Source organism: Pholcus phalangioides, unplaced genomic scaffold (assembly GCF_987345545.1).
Source record: "Pholcus phalangioides strain wild (caught in Gottingen) unplaced genomic scaffold, Ppha-v1.0 ptg000007l_1, whole genome shotgun sequence".
Taxonomy (NCBI): Eukaryota; Metazoa; Arthropoda; class Arachnida; order Araneae; family Pholcidae; genus Pholcus; species Pholcus phalangioides.
In genome coordinates this window covers 22084749-22108616 of record NW_028301600.1, presented here as the reverse complement: position 1 = coordinate 22108616, position 23868 = coordinate 22084749, and the positions used below count along the sequence as shown (strand labels likewise).

General features: G+C 33.9%; 1 protein-coding gene across 2 annotated transcripts in view; it reads left to right on the top strand.

The window, feature by feature from the left end:
• LOC149085063 (neuroligin-4, X-linked-like) overlaps positions 1-23868 on the top strand; it is a 300822-nt gene that overhangs the window by 188836 nt on the left and 88118 nt on the right. For both annotated transcript variants that reach the window (XM_089232845.1, XM_089232846.1), the window contains exon 2: positions 21776-21925. In XM_089232845.1, the coding sequence (XP_089088971.1) occupies positions 21776-21925 (150 nt within the window). The remainder of the gene's footprint in view (positions 1-21775; positions 21926-23868) is intronic.

Below are 23868 nucleotides of genomic sequence, written 5' to 3'. Positions count from 1 at the left end.
TTTATATACGTTAATGTAAAGAATAGCCACCACGAGAGACAGGAAAAAAAATTCATTATCGTGTTTACCGTGTAAGAAATACCAACGCAGACAATACATGTACTAATTTCGTAATTGCAAATAAATTAACCACTAAACAAATTCGCGTTAGAATTGTTGTTATGCTAATCGAAACCAAGTAATTTTAGCAGCGAGCATCCCACAATGGCGAAAGCGGAAGAACAATTTACGCTCGGTCACATTTAATGAATACATCGTCAAATAGAATATTTCATTATAAGCCGGTGTTTTACCTCTGAGTTCCACCTATCCATAACTGCATCATCCCATCTTGAATGCCATTGGCAAAGGGAAATTGAAAGCTTTACGAGACTTTTGCAGACTGAGAATAAAAAAAAAGCCAGCCATTCCAGTTGAAAAAGCTGAATTTTATTCGTTTCATAAAACTGCTTTATTTCTGTTTTATCCAGACATTAACTTATGATGAATGGCCTCTTTTTATGGAACGAACAATCCTCTTCAAATAAATAATAGTTGGGAAACAGCGGTTTTCTTATGGATATAAATCGGCTTTAGCGTTGTGGGAAGTATAGCCATGCAATAACTATATGCAACATTTACTTCGTTTAGTGAGAGCATTTAAAATATTGTCCTATACACCAGCTGCTGAATGAACTATGTGTGTGTGTGTATGTATATACATATATGCATGTTATATTTAGTATCATCAGTTTCCAGTAGTAAAATTCTTGAATCGTTGAACACGAACAGCGATTTCGGATAGGACTGAGGACGTGCTACCACTAATCGCAACATATTCAGAAAAACGGGTTTAACGCGTTTTTCGTACTTTTTCGCGCATTAGACCATGTACGTGTACTACACTGAGCAGCCACTTCATTATGACCACCTCGTTGATATTTCGTTGCGCCACCTGCTTAATTTAACCGCTCAATCTCTGTGGATATTTAAATGAATCATATCTCGTAGGTCGAAGGAGATTAAAATGGAATCACTGGTTTTTGCAGATGTTTAATTAAAAAATTATAAATTTTAAACTAATCTCATTGATGTTATTTGAAATTTATTATGTTTATAAGATAACTTCTCTTGTCTGGTATCACCTGTATTTCCTAATTTTTTTATATTTTCTTTTTGGTAACTTTTTAAAATTGTTTCTTTCTCTTTTACTACGGACCGAAAATTGGATTTATAACTCAGCCTCGTTGCTGTAACAAAGAACTACTAACTCAATTATACAGGGCATTTTCACTCAAAGAGCCTGAAACACGCTCTTTACAATAATAATTATACATGGTGTTTTAACTCAACGGCTAAACCATACTTTTTACAATAACGTCTCGGATGCCCACGTGTTAAGCAGCAAACGTTCATCACTCATAATAAAATATGATAAATGAAACTAATATAATGATTATGATTATACAAAACCACATTATTCCTTTTTCGAATGATGCCAAACATGCAGAGATCGTAATAATAATATAATGGATTAAAAAATTATAAGATATGCAGTTGGCCACCGTGACGTACTGAGTACGTCACTCGACGTTGAGGGATTAATACAACGTTGATTCTTCATGGCATGGACTCTACGATGAAATTTTCTGCACCGTTACCGTTCTGTTGTCTTTCACAAGTTCGAATATTCTTCGTTCCGCTCGAGCATTCACCAGTCGGTGATGTCCACGAGTTAGATATTGGTACCGGGTTTTTTCCCTGACAGTCCAGTCTTTAAACACTTTACAACTGCTCTTAAACATTTCACAAATGCGACCGTTTCACTGATATTCGCTCCATGGTTTCGAGCTCCTACAATTTTCCCACGTTCAAAGTCCGTCAAATCACGTTTTGCCTCATATCTTCGCAAACAATTCATCTATACTACTATCTCAGGAACAAAACTTTCTTTCTTTTAAACTAGCCTAGCACTCTAGCGGCAACAGTATGATGCCATAGCTCATTTGCTTAAAACTCTTAGGTGGTCATAATGAAGTGGCCACTCAGTGTAAATAATAATACAGTCGACGTTCGTTAACAACCCTTATTTTCCACGGAAAACATACATCATATTGGGAGGCCATTATATATGTATCGAAAGTTTGTGAAAATTTAGCATGCCAAGAGAATTACATACTTGGACGGAATAAAACTTGTATTACCCATGTTATTATAATGTAGGCAGTTGCAATGAAAATTCACCAGGTCAAAAAATAATAATAAAATGTAATTATTAATTGCATTCACTCTAACATATACAGAATTCACCGATATTGTGGGGAAGGATCACTCATCTATGATATACAAATACAACGCCACAACAGGCAAAATGCCCAAGAGGTGGCTGAGAAAAAGATGCCCATAACAAATATGGATGTCATATATTTCAAAAATACAGCAACCCAATTAAAAACTAAAATTATAAACAATATATACACATGATAAAATACTATACAATGCCCATAATGTATTTATGGATGTCTTATTCTAAGTATGGATGGCTTCTCGATTTACCCCATAAGCACATTTAATTGGGCACTCTTGGATAAATATATAAATACAGCTGAGACACACACACAATATAAGGTTCATTTCTCACAAAGTTAAAACGACATAAAACGGAGACCGCGTCTAGTGTCTCCTTCGTGTACTATCTCTCTGCAGCGTTCGCTATCTATCCAGCGACTCACAGCTCCGTACATGTGTATTACCAAAGGGCGCTCTTATCCAACCGAGATAGATAGGACTTCTTCCTTGCTACGATATCAAAGGTCAAACGCACTCAAGGGTGGGTTTCGTTCATTTCTTTGCAAATAAAGAAGCTGAGCAGATCTAAGTTCGGACGTGGTATTGTATTGAATGGTCTTTATAGTCGTTATATTGGATGAAAAGTGACAATGAGATGAATAGGAAAAAAATCGAGACTTACCATACCAGCCGTTATAATGGAACGGTCACAATAGCAAATGGTGGTTATAACTAGCGTCGACTGTAGTACAGTATATGACTGATTTACTACCGGACGGAATTGCTCTTTTACATTTTTCCCCAATTTTGAAATTCAATTCTCAAACATAATCAAGCCCGACTTAGAAACATAATATAAAGACACATTTTGTCCCAGGCATGCCATTGTCAAAACTCAGGACCATCTACAAAATATTACAAAAATGAGATTTTTAGGAACGATATCTCAAAAATATATAAACTTATCACAAAAATATTTTAAAACACTGTAAATTAACTGGAAACGACGTTTTTGAACGACTATGACGTCAACAAAGATGCCTGAATTAAACAAGACGTTAATTCAAGTTTCATTTTAGCGTAAATTCTTGATATACAAGAGGAAAAACTCCAAGACAGTGCTGTCATACGATATTAGAAGATCGAGTAAAAAAATGTATTGACGGCTATATATGATATAAATGTCTCTACACTTACCAGGCACATTAGTCGAGAAGATTCACGTAGGAAACTTGAGAACTGCGAATTCTTCTTAATATTATATACATGGAATGGCAAATAAACGTGATCCCTTAAGAAGACCTAGGAAAATATTTTCTGGGCTGTCGTTGTCAGGAAATAGGAACATCCTTGACAGGAACCCGACCCAAAGTGTCAGGGAGATGAAGCCATACGTCATTCATATCCGACAGATATGCATTTTAGATCGTGTATGCAACTAGTATATGGTCGCACTTATGAAGCATACAAAAACTTCAGAAGTGTCACATGAAACTCCATGCAATATATTCATGTCTGAAATTTTTATGGAAACGGTTCTTTTCCACCTAAAAATTCTATCGCTAATATACTATGTATATGTATAAAGACATCTTTAAGTCTATTTTGCCTACTTGATATGAGACACAAATCCAATGTGTATTATGTCACTATTATAAACATATTTCTTCTTTTTATTATACGGTAGCACTTGGTTAGTTCGAAGCTCTTAGGGAGAGCGAAAAAAGCTCGAATTATCCAATTAATCTAAACAATCCGTGAAACGACTACAAAAATTGCTACTTATTCATCAATATTCACATAGATTTATTAGCACTGCTAAAAAAAATTTCATGTTCTTGAGGAAATTTTAATAGTTTTAGGTTATATTGGGGCTGCTGATTTCCAAACTGGTGCCGAATTTGCTCTAGTTTTTGAAATAATGCATACTCTCAACAACATGATTTGTATGCTGCTTAGGTATTACCATTGAAAATTAATTTTCACATTACCTTAAGAACTAGAGCCAATCTGACAAAACCAATGCTAGATTCGGAATTGGCGCCCCGAAATTGCCCTAAAATCCATGAAATATCTTTGCCAATGATTTTCTGTATTTGCTTCTAACGCACAGTTTCAATGTGATTTGTATGAGGCTGCTTATGAATCGGAAGAGAGTGGTAAACTTCGCCTAATGATACTCAGAAATCACCAAAGAAAAAGGCAAAATGCGGGTAAAACGATTTTTCCGCATTTAACGCCGTTCTTTCTCAAATTTACTCCGTTTTTTCGAATCAGAGAATTTCTCGGTGAATATTGCACTTGGAAACATGGAACGTTTTTTTTTTTGGTATAAGGAGAGACAGGGCAACAACCTTCTAGCTGAAAGAGCAAAGGAGGCAATATAAAAATTTAAAAATTTAGATTTTTATTTTCTTACAAATTGTATTTTCACTCTCAAAACTAGTACAGGGTAATTTGAACGCCTATTGAGCATTGTTTTGGAATCACACCTATACGACGGACGGTTGATGGGATAAATGCTTTGCAAGCACTTACAGGACACCCTGTATATATAAATTCTGACATACATTTCAACATATTAATGGTGCCGTTTTCAAAAGAAGTGCTCGTTTCTTATTACAAGTTGCTATAAAAACGGAGGTTATCTTTAGGACTGGCTTGATAATTCTTTACATTTTGCTCAGCTTACAGGATATTAGCATGACTGTTACAGCCAGAAGTTAAGGTAGAAAAAAGCACCTATTGTGCTCCTAAACTCAGAAGTGTCAGAATTTTATAACTTTTATTTTAAAAGATTTACTGTTTGACAAATTGGTCAGCATCCAATAGCCCTGGATAATGAAATTGAGCAAACTACCCGTGAAGTAACGTCTTAATGTTAGTGCATTTTCAATATTTTCCAATATTAAAATCGTTATTTTTTTCCCCCTTCCAACTTTGAATTATCCAAAATATTCGAAAAAAACAATACATTTTTATATAAATTAGGTATAAAACTCTTTCCCGGGGGGGGGGGGGAGTTCGAAAAAGTTCGAATTATCCAAAATTCGAATTAACCAAGTTATACTGTATATTAATGATTTAAAATTACGACTGGGAAACATGATGTTGTTTAACGAATTAAAAAGCTGATAACTTTCAGACAAACGTCACAGCTTAATGTGAGAAAACTCTTAAAAAGAAGTTGAACAACTTATTCGAATGCATAAAAATATATCAAAACGATGGAGATAATGACTAGTTACTTGGATTACATAACGTCTGCATCACGAGCAATTCATTAGCAAAAGCCATTAGCAGCACCTGTAAAGAAACAGGAAAAACCAAATAACAGAGTAAAGTTTTTTTTATACCACGTCGCTACTTCAAATAGGTGGGCAAATTTTAATTTCGGTTTATAATTTTATTTAATGGACATTTTGGAAGTTTTCAGACATTATTTATGTGAAATCCAATAAAAAAATAGCAAATTTCTCACATTTATGTAGCCCAGTTTTTGCTTTATGAAGGGTAATTATCAAAATGTATGCAATCTTAGTTATGCAAGTGAAGCTCTAAATTTTTCCCTTTTTTTTTAATTTAATAACGGGGTGTTTGACAATTAGATGATGCACTTTGTTTGAAATTTTAAATAACATGATACAGTTCTTTGACATTTTATTTTTGTATTAAAAGCCATCTTAAGACTATTTAATAAACGTTAAGCCTTTCTACACCCACAGCACTAGCCACGCCGAACTACTCAAAAACCGGTTTTTAAGGTGTGGCTGAGGTGGTTTTAACTGATTTTACAGTCAAAAACCGGTTTTTAGACCGTCCGGAGTGGTTTAGCGCTGCGGTTTTAGATCAGGTTTAAGGTTGGGGTGCGATTCATAAATTTGTGTATATATATTGCAGTTCTTATTGGTTACCGAGTCCCACACTCTAAGGACATGCGCATAGAGTGTGGGACCACACACTATGGCCATTCATAGATAAAAATGATAAATATAGTATTTTTGAAATCGCATTTGGTGCAATATCTGCTTGTAGGCGTTTCGAAATGGTTGCAATAAATATACTATATATCGTGTGTAATTTAATATCATTTCTCCACGAAAGTTCTTAGATTTCCTTTTCCCAATCCCATTAACGAATTGAAATTTATTGCAAAAACGTTTGTTTTTTTAAAATATACTGAAATAAAGAAAACTTTTCGTGCATCTTTTGCTCGATGATTTCATTGGAATAGAAAATAAAATGGCATTTATATTTTGAAGGAAATGACAGATGCTGAGATATTTAGAAAAATGAAATAAACTTCAAAACAACCCCCATGGATATGCTCTGAGCATAAAAGAAAACTGCATATCAGATATCTTCTTTTAGAGTTTGACAAATTACATTTCTTTTTGCTTTGACAAAACTGCGTAGGAACTCCGCAGTTAGGAAAATATTTCATCAAATAACTCAGCGGCAGCGATAGCTTGTTTCCCTTTTTAGATGGTCAACAGATTTAAAACGCGAATCAACTCCTTTAGAATTTCTTTCACTGTTTGCTCGTGTATGTACATGCCGTTTAGTTTCAGATGAAAGGATCACCCGCATCTTGTTGAACATATTCAAGAAAGTAAAAAAGAAAACTCTTATACTGCCATCGGTGTATGAATAGATTGACTAATGTGAGAGAGGGAGTGTATCTCCATTGAAAAGCCAAGATGGAATCGACAATCATATACAAATATTTGGATAACGGCTATCTGAATACTTCGTGAGGTTTGATTAAATGCTGAAACTTCTGTCGATTTCAATGCCAGCTAACTTTAGCAGAAATTCAGCTCTAATGGTTACGATTAACCGAACTCTAGTATCATCAGCTGTCATCCAGCGTCGAGAACGGATGTCGGGATGCATCGTTAGCCGATATTTAGCCAGACGAATGGATGACGGCAGTGAATTCTTAGCAGGTATTCAACTACAAGATCGGATTACTGGGTGCAGATATTTAGCTACAACAGATGGCGTGGTGCATCGTTAGCAGATATTTAGCTACAACAACAGATGACGTGGTGCATCGTTAGCAGATATTTAGCTACAACAACAGATGGCGTGGTGCATCGTTAGCAGATATTTAGCTACAAGAACGGATGATGGGGTGCATAGTCCTCCGAAATTCAGTTACAAAATGAGAAGACCTAATTTCTATCAATGATCTATCAAAAAGACCTAACTTGGTATCAATAATCACATTAGAAACTGACAGGCAACTATACGGGTATAAGTATCAGGGCAATACATTAATCAGTTTCGACTACAAAATTTACTATTATTACAGAATTTAAAAATACTTGGAAAAAAACTGCCGTACAGTCATGAATAGACAAAACTTTTCTTGACTGTTCTTCTGAAAGACCTTCTGTGACTTTAAATTTAATTATAACTGTGAACATCATATAAACACACACTTCTACAAGCAGTAAAATGCTACATATCTATTTTCTAGGATTTAATAAATGTTAATGAAAAAATGAGAGCTCTATATCTAATGAAGGTTAAAGTAATATTTTGCATATAAAACAACAATTTCTGAAGAAATATCTAAAAATATTTTTTTCTAATAACAAAAAAGACGAAAAATCCTGTTGCAAATGAAAATATGAGAAGATTTATATTTCTTGGTTTAACACCAAATAAAATTAAATATCGTTTTTAATGGATAGAATAAATTAAATATTTTTATATGAGAAAAAATAAAAGCAAAATAAAATTAGAAAACATAAACCCAAAAAAAAAAACCCCGCCAGCGTTTCTAATCTTCATAAAGCCAGCGATGCATGCAATTAAATGTCCTTGATAAGCGAGAAACATCATTTAATTTTGCATTTTGATTGAATTTCTACGCAAATTAAATTAAATGTAGCAAATAATAATAATAATAATAATAATAAAATTTACTCGTTTTCTTCGCTTCCGTTCGCCTTCAAAGACGTTGAATGTAAACGAAAAACAAAAACAGGAAAAGGAAAGAAAAAAAAACGAGTTAAAACATTACATTCCAGAGTACCGTGTACTCTGTATTGATCTTATTATTGAGGAAATGGTTCATTTCTCTCGCGGCGGTAAACTGTTTATTTGAATGAAACTTTATGTGTGTGTGTGTGTGTATATATTTGTATGTAAACTTTTTCTCAATAAAATAAAATAAAAAATATTCCAATACCTCTCTCTCTCTCTCTACGAGATTACGAACTTTTCATTTGGAAAATAATACAAGCATTTACTGGAATTGTATGCATATATTTGGAGAGAAGCTGTTAAAAGATGATAAAAGCCGATTGTCAGCATACTATCTTGGAAATAAATATACATATTAAAATTATTTTAAGGAAAACATTAATGTTTTTAATCGATTACTTGCCGTAGTACAACAACATCCCGTAAATGAATATTTGGTACTTATTTCTTTCTTTCGTAAAGGCAGAAAGAAAGGGCATATATTAAATATAGTTCGAGAGAATCAGGAGAAAGCATCTTAAGGCTGCTACACACTACTCTGACGTGACGTGTGTGTAGCGGCCTTAAGATGGTAATGTTTTCACTCGTTTTATAATGTGTAATGGCCTTAATGCTTCTCGTGGGAGTAATGATGATATAATGAAAGACGCATATATAAATAATAGGTATGATGACATAGATCAGGGGTGCACAACCTCTGGCCCACGGGCCAAATGCGGCCCGCCATTTTTTTCATCCGGCCCCGAAAGATGTTTTGATAGAAAAGTATCGATACACACACACAACGCGCGGTGGCACATAACCTAGTGACCATGCAATGTTTCCTTCATAAAAATACAAGGAATTGGAATCTATACAGGACAATGTCAATTACTGATCAAAATTGTCAAATGTAAATAATGTTGCCAATTATATCCAAAAAATTGTCAGAAGCAAGTAAAGTTGCCAATTACAGCCGGAAAAGTCAAAAGAACATAGTTGTCAGAAGCAAATAAAATTACAGGTGGAAAAGTCAAAAGAACATAGTTGTCAGAAACAAATAAAATTACAGGTGGAAAAGTCGAAAGAACATAAAGTTGCCAAAAGCAAATAAAGTTGTCAGAAACGAATAAAGTTGCCAAAAGCAAATAAAGTTGTCAGAAACGAATAAAGTTGCCAAAAGCAAATTAAAGTTCATAAAAACAAATTAAAGTTGTCAAGAGCAAATAAAGTTGTCAGAAGCGAATAAAGTTGCCAAAAGCAAATTAAAGTTGCCAAAAGCAAAACAAGTTGTCAAAAGTGAGTAACGTAGTCAAAAGCAAATAAATGTTGTCAAAAGCAAACAAAGTTTTCAATTAAAGCCTCAAAAAAATGCCAAAGGAAAGTAAAATTGCCAATGATAGCTAAAAAATTCCCAATGATAGCTAAAATTCCCAAAAGCAAGTTAAATTTCCAATAACATTCAAAAATATTGTCAAAAGCATATAAAGGTGCCAACTATCTTTAAAATTGCTGAAAAATCACTAATGACGAGAAATAGAGGGCTACTGCATGTCGCCATGAGTAAAAATAAAAGTAGTACACAAAAAAGTAGATGTTTGACAAATATGTGAGACAAATATTTTTTTTGTGACTAGAATTAATTATAATAGAGTCATAATTATCATAATATAATTTATAAGTCATGGAAATAATCCTAATTCTTGATTTCGAAAATTTCAGTAAGCCTCGTTGGAAAAAAACGGGACATTTAATAAAAAAGTTTGAATGGCCAAAATACAACGGGAATAACCCGTAAAATACGGGTCATATGGTCATCCCATGTATACAAGTTTCTGGCACACGGGTGGCAGAAATATCGCATATCTGGCCAGCGGACAAAAAGGTTTTGTGCACCCATAACATAAACCATTGCGTGCCATAATTTAATACTACGTCTATTCAATACATGAAAAGCCACCCAGTTATCTTCATAGTCAAACTCGGTTATGACGCGCGCGCGCGCGACCCAGCAGACTCCACGAAATTTTGTCGTTAAAACCGAGGTATCGTCACAACAGAGGTTGACGTTTCCACGAACTTTTTTTTATGACGGGAAAAAATCACAGACAATCAAATATTTAACATGAAAAGTTGTTGTTCCTTTATGATTAGGGTGACGAATTCGACCAAAAAAAAAAAAAATACGGGAAAATAGGATAATTAATACGGGACATTACTGATTTTCACCAAACATGTTGCCAAATGATAAAATCACACAGTATTGTTTATAACTAACCAAGTGTGCTAAAATTTATTTCACGGGAAAAAAATAACTTGACGGATATGTGAGATGAATATTTATACTCATATTCATTACAAAATAATGTGTAAGTTATGCAAATTACCTTCATTCCTGATTCTACTAAAAATCAGGAATCAAAATGCAAGGTTTGTTGAAAAAACAACAGGACATTTTTGCGAAGAATATTCAGGAAGGGCAAAATGCGGAAATGGTTCGTATACTGGTCATGCCAATTAGCAAGTCGAAACACTAAACATGCAACAAATCTTTTTTTAACGTTAGGTATAACTAGAACAACAGACGAACACTCTCTGGAAGTGATCAGCTCTAATCTTAGGAATTTTTCTTGGGAAAAAGCCATTGAAATGGAAACAAAAGTGACAAAAAATTTGTCCTAATATCCGAGGTAGGGGTTGCTTTTAAGCTTCGATATATAAGCAAGGTTTATTAATATTATTCTCTCTATGGGAATCATTTCGGACCACCAATTATTGACGTTGTACCCGAGATGTCCTTATAACCAAGTTTGAATGTATCTATTTTCCTCTCATATGTTCATTTCTTGATTTAATTTTTTTTCCCCTGAAACTATCCAGTTTATTTTGTTCAAAAAATATATCTTTGGGAAATCTTTATTCAGGAAATGAATCTTTTATGTAGTTTCAAATGTTGTCTTGAAATTGAATTCAATTTATGTACTACCTATAGATTCAAATACATAAATTTTTATATCACTACATTACAAAGTTGAATTCACGATGGCATAAAGTCAATATTTCTAAAATTCGAATAGACAACAGATTCATGATTCAATATTTTGAAATATTTCAACTAAGCTGGAAAAAACGTGGGATTTCTGAAACTTTGACGGGTACTGAGAAAACAAGTTCCTTGTCTGTGTTTCGCAAGCGTTGTTTCTTATCTATTTGTCGAAAGATGATAGTATTATTACACAAGATATATTGTGGAACTCAATTCATGCAAACCTGCTTGGAAAGTTTTGCAATAAAAATTTCTTAGTATAACCTTAAACTTTATCGTAGTTTGAAAAATTGGATTTTTTTTTTGTCAAATATATACTATGATATTGAGAGAATTTCAATAGAAAATATCTTATGAGTGACACGCGCGGTACATCGTTATTTTTATTTTGAATTCAGGTATTCCAATAAAAATTATATTTTGAAAGCACAGGTTACATCAATACCAAACAAAGAAGGAAGAAAATGAAAAATCCACAAAAATTGTAATTTAAAACATTCTAATCTCAAACATGCTTCAACGAATCAAAGATTTATATTACAATCTAAACCATCTTCTCAATTTCAATATCTTCTGAGTTTAAATAGTTTTCAAGACTGTATAAAATAGTATAAAACGCAATTTTTCTATCTGGTTTTGGAAGAATTGGAAAGCAGAAGTATAATGAATTCTTAAAAATATATATATAATACACAACAACTAAGAAAATCAAAATACTAAATATTGATTGTTATTTATTATGTTAGAGAATTAATTCATTATAATATGAATATCTTTCAAATATTTTTATTACACTTTAAAATTGCATTTGTTATATTAAATTTAATGAAATTAAAACTGATAATTAATTTTTACAGGAGCAAAAAGTCATTTCAATTCCTATATAAGGGGGGAGGGCATTTGTAAACATAAATATTTCTGTAAAAATACAAGATCCATGAAGTGTAAAAAATGCATTTTAGCCTCATGTTCATCATTAAAATTGCTTTAAAGCTTACAAACATGAAATTTTTATGTTCTCGTCTGTAATCATTAAAATTCATAAATGGTGTTTAAAATGTGAATTGCCTTTTTATATGTAAAATCCATTATTTAATAACCTCAATGTCGTTCTCTGGTTCAAAGCATTTTCTCCTCAGCGCGAAACATTTGCATATAACTCATTGTTTTGATATGCAAAACAAAGAAATTTTTAAAATGCTAATACAATAGAACATTCAGATTTTGTTCAATTTTTTTTCGTAGAATTCTCAAGATATAAGGCCTACTGCACGTAAATTTAACAATGCTTAGATGCATTGAAAAAAAAATTACTTCAGCGTATACTTTTCTCGGTGTTTTCTCCTTCAATTTCTATCGAAACCGTTATATACCGGGTTTGAATAAAAGATGCGTATAATAAAGCACAGAAAAAAAAAGATAAGCAAATAGTGTATAGTGTGTAGAGTCTAGTGCAAGGTAAAATGAAATATGATCTCTTCAAGAGCGAGTTTTCTTTCTGCTCTTTCTTCTCCGGAATCTAAAAGAGCAGGAAACGCATCTGATGACTATCGAGGAATTGTCGAAAATGTGGCAAAATTCCAAAAAGTTGTTATTCGCCCTCGATCTTAGAGATTTCCGAAGAGCAAGCAACGTGAGAGGACCAAGTGGCTCGCGAAATATCGAATAAGAGACCGAATATCCTAACACATAAGCATCAATAATTTATGACCAAAACGAATAGGGTGAAAAATGACGTTAAACTTCAACCTAAAAGCAATTTACTTAGTTTTTGGCGTAAATTCCAGATTTAAAATGACATCAACTTGTCTCGTGCATAGAGTAAATATTAAGAGAAACTACAAGCTCAGCAATTTTTTAAGCTACCAAATAATTTATCACAATGCAAAACACGGGTCGTCTTGTATATTCCTAGAATAATCTCTCGAGAAGTTTCCCAGTTTGAAGACGTTTAGGTTTATTTGGAGAAATGTATGCTCTAGCAGAACACAATCATGTAAATTGACATGTAACGTAACGATAGAGCGCTCAATCAAATCGAATATCTTAAACTAACAAACCATTTTCAATGCATATTGATCAATAGTTGAAAGTTAGGGCGTTTCGATGATACGCTTGTACTGAAAGCAGCTAATTAATTCATCTCATAAATTACTAATACACTGGACATAAGCTATCAAGTCATCGGACCGAGAGTTTCGTAGAAGGTAAACATACGGTTATAAGTACTTATACGACAACCAACGGAATCCTTCATGTCGTACTATGAGTTGATTTATGCAACTTTAGCTTAGAAATTCATATAGCATTTGTGTATATCCTGGTATCCTGGCAGAGAGTTCAGGTGAACAAACAGAAACTATAATGGATTCATTAATGCCTCAGTGCGTAGAATCAGGTAATTATGTAACAGCAGCGCCGTCAATCGCTTGAAATACACTGCTCTATAACTTACGGCATGATTATTTCGTAGTCAAGAGAGTATTAGAGACCCGCTTTATAACTTAAACCAAGAATTCGTAATATATTGAATATTAATTCATTCATTAAGCACATAACACACATGCTCATCAGGTTTTGAATAAAAATTTTGATTTAATCTGAACTAAATTCACCATTATAAAGAAACTATGATCATTATGTTGCTCGAGCTGATGAGAAGAAATTTATATTTAAATTGTGAATAATGTATGAATTATTCTCTCTCTATTTTTCTTTTATAAATTTGCTAAGAAACTTCTGGAATTTAATCACCGGTAAATTGAGTTGTTAATCCACCATTTGTGTTCACGGGGATCTGAAGTCGATAGATAGACGCAAGGAATTTTCAAGAAATACACAAACGACATCAACCGAGGCATAATGTCATTATGGCACTCGCCATCCAACAGATAACTATAAAAACGAAAAGAAGCGAAAAAAAAGCCATGATATCACTTTGGAAAAATAACAAATCGGAAATGTTATCCTTTAAACCAGAGATTACAGAGAGATAAATACAAAAGCAATAGCTTTTCCAGACAAATCCTCCTTAATTAAGATGTCACTTCCAGTGATTATGTGATAGAAAACTGCAAATAGTAGGAACAATTTTCTATATTACTTCATGTAGCAAATGGAAAATAATACTTTTATGATGAATAAACTGAAAAGAACAAAACGAAATTTCGATTGTTATGCAAATGAAGCAGGTTATGAACACACACATTAAGGAAGTAAAAATATCATCAATATAGACAAATATTTTATATGTGAAACTCATGGAATATTTAGTTTCGTAGACAGGTAAAAACTTAAATTCTATTATTCGAACTTGACCCTCAAATGCATTGTTTTGGAATGTGCAAAGTAACCATTATCCATAAGTAGTCGTATCAAATGTAACCTTTTTTTGTTATATTTGATATCCATAGCTTTTATGGGCTTTTTTCAGCCACCTCGTTGGGCATTTTGCCTGTTGTGGCGTTCGTATTTGTATTTGCAAAGGGTCCTTCAAACCAGCGTTTCTCAACCTATAGTCCGCAAACGAGATGTGGTCAGCAACGATGACATATTCTGCGCAACTTGATAAAATTATTCAACCGTTGTAATTAATATTAGTAATATCTATATGGATATTCAAATAAAAACCGTCACACTTAGATTCACATTACATGATCGAGGAGAATCGATCCTAAATACAAATACAAGGGCCACAACAGGCAAATTTCCCGTCAACAATCGTTATTGAAATTCCAAAAGGAATTGTAACAAAATGTTACACTGAAAAATATGCGAGTTAAATATTTATAATCTGTATCATGATTATCACATAAAAAATTAATATTATGAAAACGCTGTGTGTATTCAAGACTTTGGTGAATATTACAGCTTCAAATAAGTATCGTTGAAAAAACGGGACAAATGTATCAAAAAAAGTCGAAACAACGAAAATTATAGGAATGTGCACCAATACGAGACAAGTGGTCCGTTGAATTGCCTCACCAATTTTACTAGTCCTTGTTCTTAGAAAGGTTGAGAAACACCGCTTTAACCAATGTACGATCGAGGACGTAATATTGCGTCCAATCGCAAGTGGATTAAGTTCAAACAAGTTCTCTCTGGTTTCTTTCCTCTCTCCTCATTATCGCGAAGCTTTGTTGCAACCCTATGAAAAAAGTAGTTCTTTTTACCTCCGTGATGCATCCTTTTACTAATATACATGATAGAGCGGAAGAAAACAGGTAGGTGAGGGGTGAAAAGAGAAATCTCTACTTCTTACATACTCTCTTATCTATAGTATAGTACAATGGATAAGTATATCTGTTATACCATCATCATCGACCATTTTCCATCCACTGCTGGATGAAGATCTCCTCTAAGTTTTCTTTTTAGAGGGTTTTGGCCGTAGTCCTTCACGCTGGTCAGTGCAGGTTGAAGGAAGCACATCCTTGTCCGTTCACCACTTGTTAAACATGGCTACTTACGGGCTGCACCACGAGAAGATTGGACCTTAAGCATCTACTGTAGTGGATTCCTTCAAGTCCTCATAATGAAGCGATTGAAGGGTCTTCTGTCCTAGTTAACAAGTAAAGACTATTAAACAGCCCTTATATACGGGGCGCGCGCGGTAGCCCAGGTCGATAAGATACTCGCCTAAAGTACCAAAGGATGTTTAGAGGTGTCGCGAGTTCGATACCCGGTTCGTACTTGTCAGAAAACTTTCCTGACACGGGTACAACAGAAACGGCGACATGACCACAGAAAAAATTGCGGTCCCCCATCGAGGTCGAGGGGTTAGGGCACCAACCTCTCGATGAGTATAAAAAACAAGCCTGCCGTTCGGAATCGGCAATAAATTGTAGGTCCCGGTCTAATTAGCCCTCGTGTGCATAAAATGACCGTAAATGAGACAAAAATGATCAAATGATCTGTTTACTTATACTCATGTATTATACTGTTTTTCTTTCTTTTTTTTTCTTTACTTTTCTCCTTTTTTACCTTCCTTCTCCTTTCTTTTTTCTAACATGCGATTAGGTTAGGACAAGTTTACCACATTTATCACCGATTCGTCAAACAGGGATCATCCGAATTTCTTGCCAATCGCTTGTAAGCGAAGGGTTTAAACGTTCATTGCTGCAGCCAGTTAGTAGATAAAAATTCAGAATCGCCCTTTGCACATAAGATGAAGTCATTTTAAATTTGCTGGTAAATGTCCCAATTAACGACAACTATTCTTTGTTGCTGAGGATGTGTGGCTGCGATTTCGCTAATTTGTTAAAATATATTGTTTGCATTTCTTTTTTTTACATTGAAGTTTGACAGTAACTATACAGTAGTTGGAATCAAAGAAGATAGTTTTATATTTGAAATGCAATATTACTTCAATAAAAATAATAAAAACTAATAATTATAACTGATCTAATTTTTATTGAGGTTCTCGTTTTTTCTACTTTAACTTCATATAGATAGGTCAATTTATATTTTTTCTAATTAAATACCGATTTTGTAGAAATAGGTGTATGTCAACTCATACTAAATTTAGTGTTAATGAGCAATTTTTTAGGCTCTGTACGGCCTCTTTAAGGTCCTGTATAAGCAATGTAATTCAAGATAGATTTTTAAATAGTTTTTCAAGATTTCTATACGTGTCAGTGAAATAAATTGTCAGGTCATAAAAAAATAATGCAAGAAAAGGATTAATATTTATATTATTGAAATACAACAATTATTTATACACAGTATTCTCATAGAAACAAAACAAACTCTAAATAATTCGAAAATATACAGTGAAACCTGCCGATAACGGACACCCATGAGATCAAAAATGTTGTCCTCTGTTGGGGTGTGTCCGCTAATTGGGAGGTACGATATACGGTGGAACTTCATTTATATGACTTCCAAATTTATACGACGTTTGGCTTCGGCCGCAATTGGTCCCAATACATTTTAACCTTAACTTTACTATGTGTGAAATGTATACACACCGAAGATTATCCATAACCACCAATCGTCTCGGTACAGAAAGTTTGACTAAAGTTCACTACATTCATGACTTTTACATAATTCCCAAAAATAAAGTTGGAAAGTCTGATAATTATGGAAAAATTTATAACCATTCTTATCTTCATTAAACCAATTAATTATTTTTACCTGTGCATGATACGTGCACTACACATATTTTGCAATAAAAATTAAATTAAAATAAATTTGAAGATGATAACATTCATAACAACATCATTTGTCTTGTAACGTTGGCTTTCTTCACACGTTTCAGCAAACAAAATCAACATTACCATTCGAATTCCCCATCTTGGAACAAATGTATATTCAGTTTATTAAGTAATTAATTGAAGATTTATCAAATTAACCACACACACACATACACACCAGCTTGGGATTAAACATGATCCTAATTCAATATGATAAATCTTGGTTTACGAGCAAAAGTTGATAGATTAGAGTTTGGAAAAAAACATGAGTTTGTTTGACTACTATCCGCTATTGAGTGTCCACTAACGGGGAGCGAAATTCGTAAAAACCCTATTCCACGGGATCAAGGATCAGAAAAGTGGTCGTTAACGGGGAGGTTTCACTGTATATACTGTGTTCTGAATTTTCAACGAAATATAATATCAAGAATATGCTCAGGATTGCGATTACATCTTCAACTGCTTACGGAAGATTTTTTTAGGGGTTACGGAAGAATTATATTTTCCATTTCATTCAGAATGGTTGGAAACCTAATAGTCTATGCAAGTCCTCAAAATATTTCCGCTATACCAAATGCAAACATTTGAAGTAGGAAAGTGAGGAGAAGGAAACCTATATAAAAACTTCTGGCAGAAGTTTGGGAAGAGATCGAAGGAAATCTATCTCACTATAAAATTGCTAAGCGATTTCTCTATCGCTTTAAATTTTTGCATCCATACGCTCTCGCATGGAATTCATAAAAAAAATACGGGTCTATTTTCCTATGAAAAAATTCACATAAATTTCATGAAATTCTGCAAAAAAATATTATTTTCACCGTATTGCATTGTTAATTTACTTGAAGTACAGTAGATGACTGCCTGCCTTCTGGGTAGTTTTTCTTAAAAAAAGTTCATTTTGGGTAAAACGAATGGGTTTTGGTTTGAATATGGTAAAAAATTAAGAAAATAAATGTTATTTTATGAATAATTTATAAAAACAATTATATTGCTAATTTTATATGTAAAACTGGCAATATTTTCAGTACTTCTGCTCCAGACATTGTACACTAAGAACTACTGCTTGTATCACCATGTCCTTCACAAAGATTATTGCTATGACATTGTTCTGTGCAATGAACTGAAAATTTTAGAACAATATAAAAACTTTTTTGAAATTCCCTGGACGGATCGTGCTGATCCCTTGGGAATGCGTGGGATTATCGTCATTAATCGATACTTGATATTAACTGTCTGCGTAACCAAATATGATTGTATCCGTGAAAATTTACACATTTTTCTTTAAAAACAAAGTGAAACTTTGCTACAACAATACTCGATATAACGATAAATCCCTATACAACAATATTTTTTCTTGATCCACAGAGTATCGTTATATAGGGGTTTAACTGTGTTTCATATTTCCAATTCAAAATCACGGAAATCGAAAAGTTTCGAACATATTGCTGATTTTGTAGTGCATTGCACAGCCAGAGGTGTTTAAAATACGGTGGGAAATTTTTTTTCATAGAGATATTTTGAAAAATGATTAGGAAATCAGTTTTTCGTGAAGTGAAAAAGTAAAAATGACAAATATTTAAAAAATGCATTCAAAGAGATTTCATTTTCAAACTAAGATCATTGAATTCGTTTCACTTAATTGGCAATAACTTCACTTCTAGTTATTGTAGAGATAAAAATGAAACAGTTTTTTGGATTTTAGAATAACTACACTTTCAAATGAACAAATGAAGTTAATTTGGAAATTTTGACGAAGTTCGTCATTTGAAGGCAGGCAGCCACGTTAATTTAATTGAAACAAGTATCCTTAGTAATTTGGTAGAGTGTACAGAAATATCCCGACTTCGCACCTGAAGTGGCGCGACATTTCTGAAATTCGACCATAATCACGGGATTATTGCTGAAATAGCAGAGATTGTTAAGTGTTAATTAAGTAAAGAATTGTTTTATTCCATCAGAACGTGATATGTTATACAAACAAATACAACGCCACAACAGGCAAATTGCCCAACGAGGTGGCTGACTAAAGACATCATGGATCCCCGAGCCATTTTCTGGAGGCCCTACCTACTACTGCTACACCACACATGCACCCCGCCCACTTTTTGTATTTGTGTTAGTATGAAACAACACTGATATTTGAGAGGCTACAGTACATAAAGATGAAAACTTTGCCGGGATGTAGAATTGGAATCCCAAGGCTTGTTGGGTATCTGCTATGGTCACATGGTCACCTGAAGTCCAGTTTAAAAAATAATTTATTTAATGTGATGCTCTTTGATAAGACAATGCACCAGGTCTGCAACTTTCAATTACTTTGAACTTTCAACTGCAAGCCATTTCTGAAATTTGTTTTCTTGTCTCCAAACACAAACAACTCATTTCTTTCGATGGGTCAAGTTGTTATCGAAACATTCAAAGTATTCTACAGATGACTTTCATTTGCACAGATTTTAGGAAGAATACAGTCTTTTTCACTGAACCAGATTGCAATCACAACGCAAGTTAGATTTTATGAAATCTATAGCATACTATAGCACAGTCATAATAAAAAAAATAAAACGACGTTTGTGTGTTCTTTCAAAAATTTCGTCCCAATTAACTAATATTTATATGTATTTCTATGGAAAACTGTAGCCCAGTAAAAGTACTTGCTACCAATCGCGTAACTTCGGTTTGTTATTGTATTAATTAATTGGGATGAGATTTTCGGAAGAACACCCGTCTTTTTGTTTTTTATTATGACTGTAATATCATTGTATTCTATATTTACAGAAAATCTATCCTGCGTTATGACTTTAATCCGGTCCAGTAAAAAAAAACGTATTTTCCAAAAATATGCTCAAATGAAAGGCATGCGTAGAACGCTTTAAATGTTTCGATAACAGCTTGACACCCATCGAAAGAAATAAGTTGCTTGAGTTTGGAGACAAGAATATAACTTTCAGCCATGGATTGAAATTAATTGAAAGTTACAGACCTAGTGCATTGTCTCATTAAAGGCACACACACATCACATTAAACAAATCATTTTTTTTAACTGGGCGTTGGATTTCAGGTACAAAATTGTGACTTGGAAAAATTGGCGGACACTAAACCAGCCTTGGGATTCAATTCCTAAATGCTGGCAAAGTTTCATTTTTATGTACTGTAACCTCTCAGAAATCAGTGTAGTTTCATCACTAGAGCCCGAATCATATGCAAATGCGTATACCCATATGCATATAATCCGGGTTCTAATTTTGGCTTTTCTTTATCATTAATGCACATAAATGCATAAAATCAAAGAACTTTCAGAATAAGTGCATATTTTCGAAAAATATTGCTCTTAATATTTCCATAACATCGGTTTTTTCCCGCTGGTGGGGTTTAATGAATTAAGAGATGTTTGTAATACAGTATTTTCCAAACATAAACTGTTTTATTGTAAGGCTATTTCTAGAGTTGTCAAAGACATTTAATTTTTTAGAAATAGTGTCGAATTTGTTTTTACTGGTATTTTGTTACTGAGCAGCTACAACAAGCTAGAAATTAAAAATGTCTGAATAAAAAATATGTAGAAGTTATTTGCATATGCAATGTATAAATATGTGGGGATGTTTTTTTTTGTGAATGTAAACTAAGAAATAGAAAATATGCATTTCAAAAACATACATATCTGCTTTTCTTTTTGCATGGTGATTTTTTTAATGCACCTTTACACATTTTTGGTGCTTTATATATATATATGATTCGGAATTTATTTTTAACCTTTTCATGATTTTTAATGTATATTGTGGGGTTTTTATGCATATTTTGGCATTTTAGTGCGTGTTTTGCCAATTTAAAGTGTATATCTGCATATTTCGCCACTTTGTGCATTAATATGGACTCTATTCATCACATATCACGTTCTGATCGAAAAAAAAATTCGTTACTTAATTAATAATCTCTTCTATTTCAGTAATGATCTCGTAATTGTGATCGAATTTCAGAAATGTGCATTTTTCACATAAAATCGCGTAACTTCGAAATCGCGCAACTCGGGGTGCATAAATCGGGGCATTGCTGTATTTATAAGTACAGTATTTCTATGGAAAACCGTACCCCGAATCACGCGAATTCGACTTACGCGGTTGTCGTCTCTCTCGGTCCCACCTATCACGTATATAACTTCGTTGTATTACAATGTTACTTCGTTGTTTACTGTATTCTTATTTCACAAATCGGTCTCTCGTGACAATTCAAGTCATTGTTTGTGTCGTGACATTCTGTTAGGCGTCGGATAAACACTTCGCTTATTTTCTTTTTTCAGCTAAAAGAGACGGTGCCAGATATCCAGCTATCGTCTTTCTTCACGGAGAATCTTACGAATGGAATTCCGGGAATCCATACGATGGCACAGTGCTGGCCGGATTTGGCGAAGTCATTGTTGTCACTCTGAACTATCGCCTTGGAATCCTTGGTAAGTCGAGAGTTCAGTTACTCTCTAACGCAGTTTCTTTCCTTCCACGGCGTTCCCTTTTATTTTCCTCGTAGCCACTCCCAATTCATTGTCACTGCTATTCCAAGCACGTTGAAGATGTTTACTATAAGATTTTTGCGACTCACTCGTCCTTAACGGTTTACGAATCGAATCTCAGCAGATACTCAATGATAGATAGATGCAAAGTGATCTAGATTGAGGCACGACGGCTATTTCCGACCAATATCCCGTCGACGCCTTGCACATTTTCTTCGACTTGGTATTCGTTAATCACTGATGCCAAAGGAAACTGAAAGCGTTTAGAATGAAACACGGGGGTATGCGTAGAATATATCGAGTATATAACGCTATAAATCAAGGTTGTTCAGCCTTTAGGAGAGTGCGGGGTACTCCATTGATTTGAAAACGTGCCACGGGCCACTTAATTATTTAATCTGTAAATGTGCAGAGGGTGACTTTAGTGATCTTTAAATGTGCCACGGGTCACTTAAGTGGCATATAATTGTGCCACGAGGCGCTTGAATTATCTGGAACTGTGCCACTTCAGTAATTTTTAAAAGCCACGGGTCACTTAAGTAAACGCCCGAGTGGCGTCGTGGTAAGATGCACGTCTAACACAGTTAAGGTTGCCGTCAGGTCCCAGGTTCGAAACGGAGGAAAAGTATATAAAGATAACAAGATATATATTTTCCCCTAACAAGCTTGACGCGACCACCGATAGTTCGCGCCTTCATGTCCTACCCACCTCGTTAATGTCAGTAAATTCCAATTAAGCGATATGGTCGGAGTTGGTGTTAGGTGAAGTACGGTGGTCACTTAAGTAATATGAAAATGCGCCGCAGTCATCTTGAGTGATCTGCAAATGCGCCGCGAGTCATTTAAGTGATATACATTTATATGTAGATGTACCATAAGCGCGTGGATGATCTGGAATTGTGCAGCAGGTAATATGATCTCTAAAGGCATTTGATCTCTAAATATGCCGCAGGTCATTTAAGCGATCTGTGAATGTACCGCGGGTTATTAAAGTGATCTCTAACTGTGCCGTAAGTCACTTGAGTCATCTGTAAATGTGCCGCGAACTGCTTGAGTGATCTGGAACTCCACAGCGCGTTACTAAGTGATCTATAAATCTCTTTATTTACTTTTACAAAATTAGGTTTGATGTCACAGGCCACATCAGATGACTCGGAGGGCCACATTTGGTCTGCGGGCCATGGGTTGAGTCCATCGCTTGGTCAACCACCGTACATACGAGGAAAATAGACTACAAATTTCATTTTTTTTTACGAGAAAGATATTACACATTTTCCACAACAACAAAAAAAAGATAAAACTTTTCAGAAAAGAGAAAAAAAAAATGTAAAATTTGAATTCCCAACAGAAAAGCAAATTGATTCAAACTTTTCCTTAGAGATTAAAGTTTCAAGAAACGATGTACTTGGAACGACAGAACACGAAAATGAAAAAGGAATTCCTTGGATAGAATTTAGCTTGTTGAAAAATTGTATGGAGATACATATATATATATAAAGACATAAAATGAAAAAAAAATGTACAAAACTCCACAGAAATATGTACATCTGGAACCCAAGAGAAATACCAGATGCGTTTTTTAAGCTTTTTTTTTTTTACTTTTTCCTTTTTTGAGGGAAAAAAAAAAGGAATATAAGTTCCTTATTGCTTTCTTTCTGCAATTCTACTCGTTGAAATAGTGGAGAAATTCAAACAGTGTTTGGTGGTGCTCGTACCACTGGAAAAAATATATATATTTTAAAAATAAACCTGAAGTTTTTTTTTAGTGAAAAACAGCTTTAAGAAACTCGACACGATGAAGTGTATGTGTATTTTTCAACATGAAGAAAAAAATAGTGAACAAACTTTGACGAAAGGAAATTATATGGAACTCCTCTAACATCACC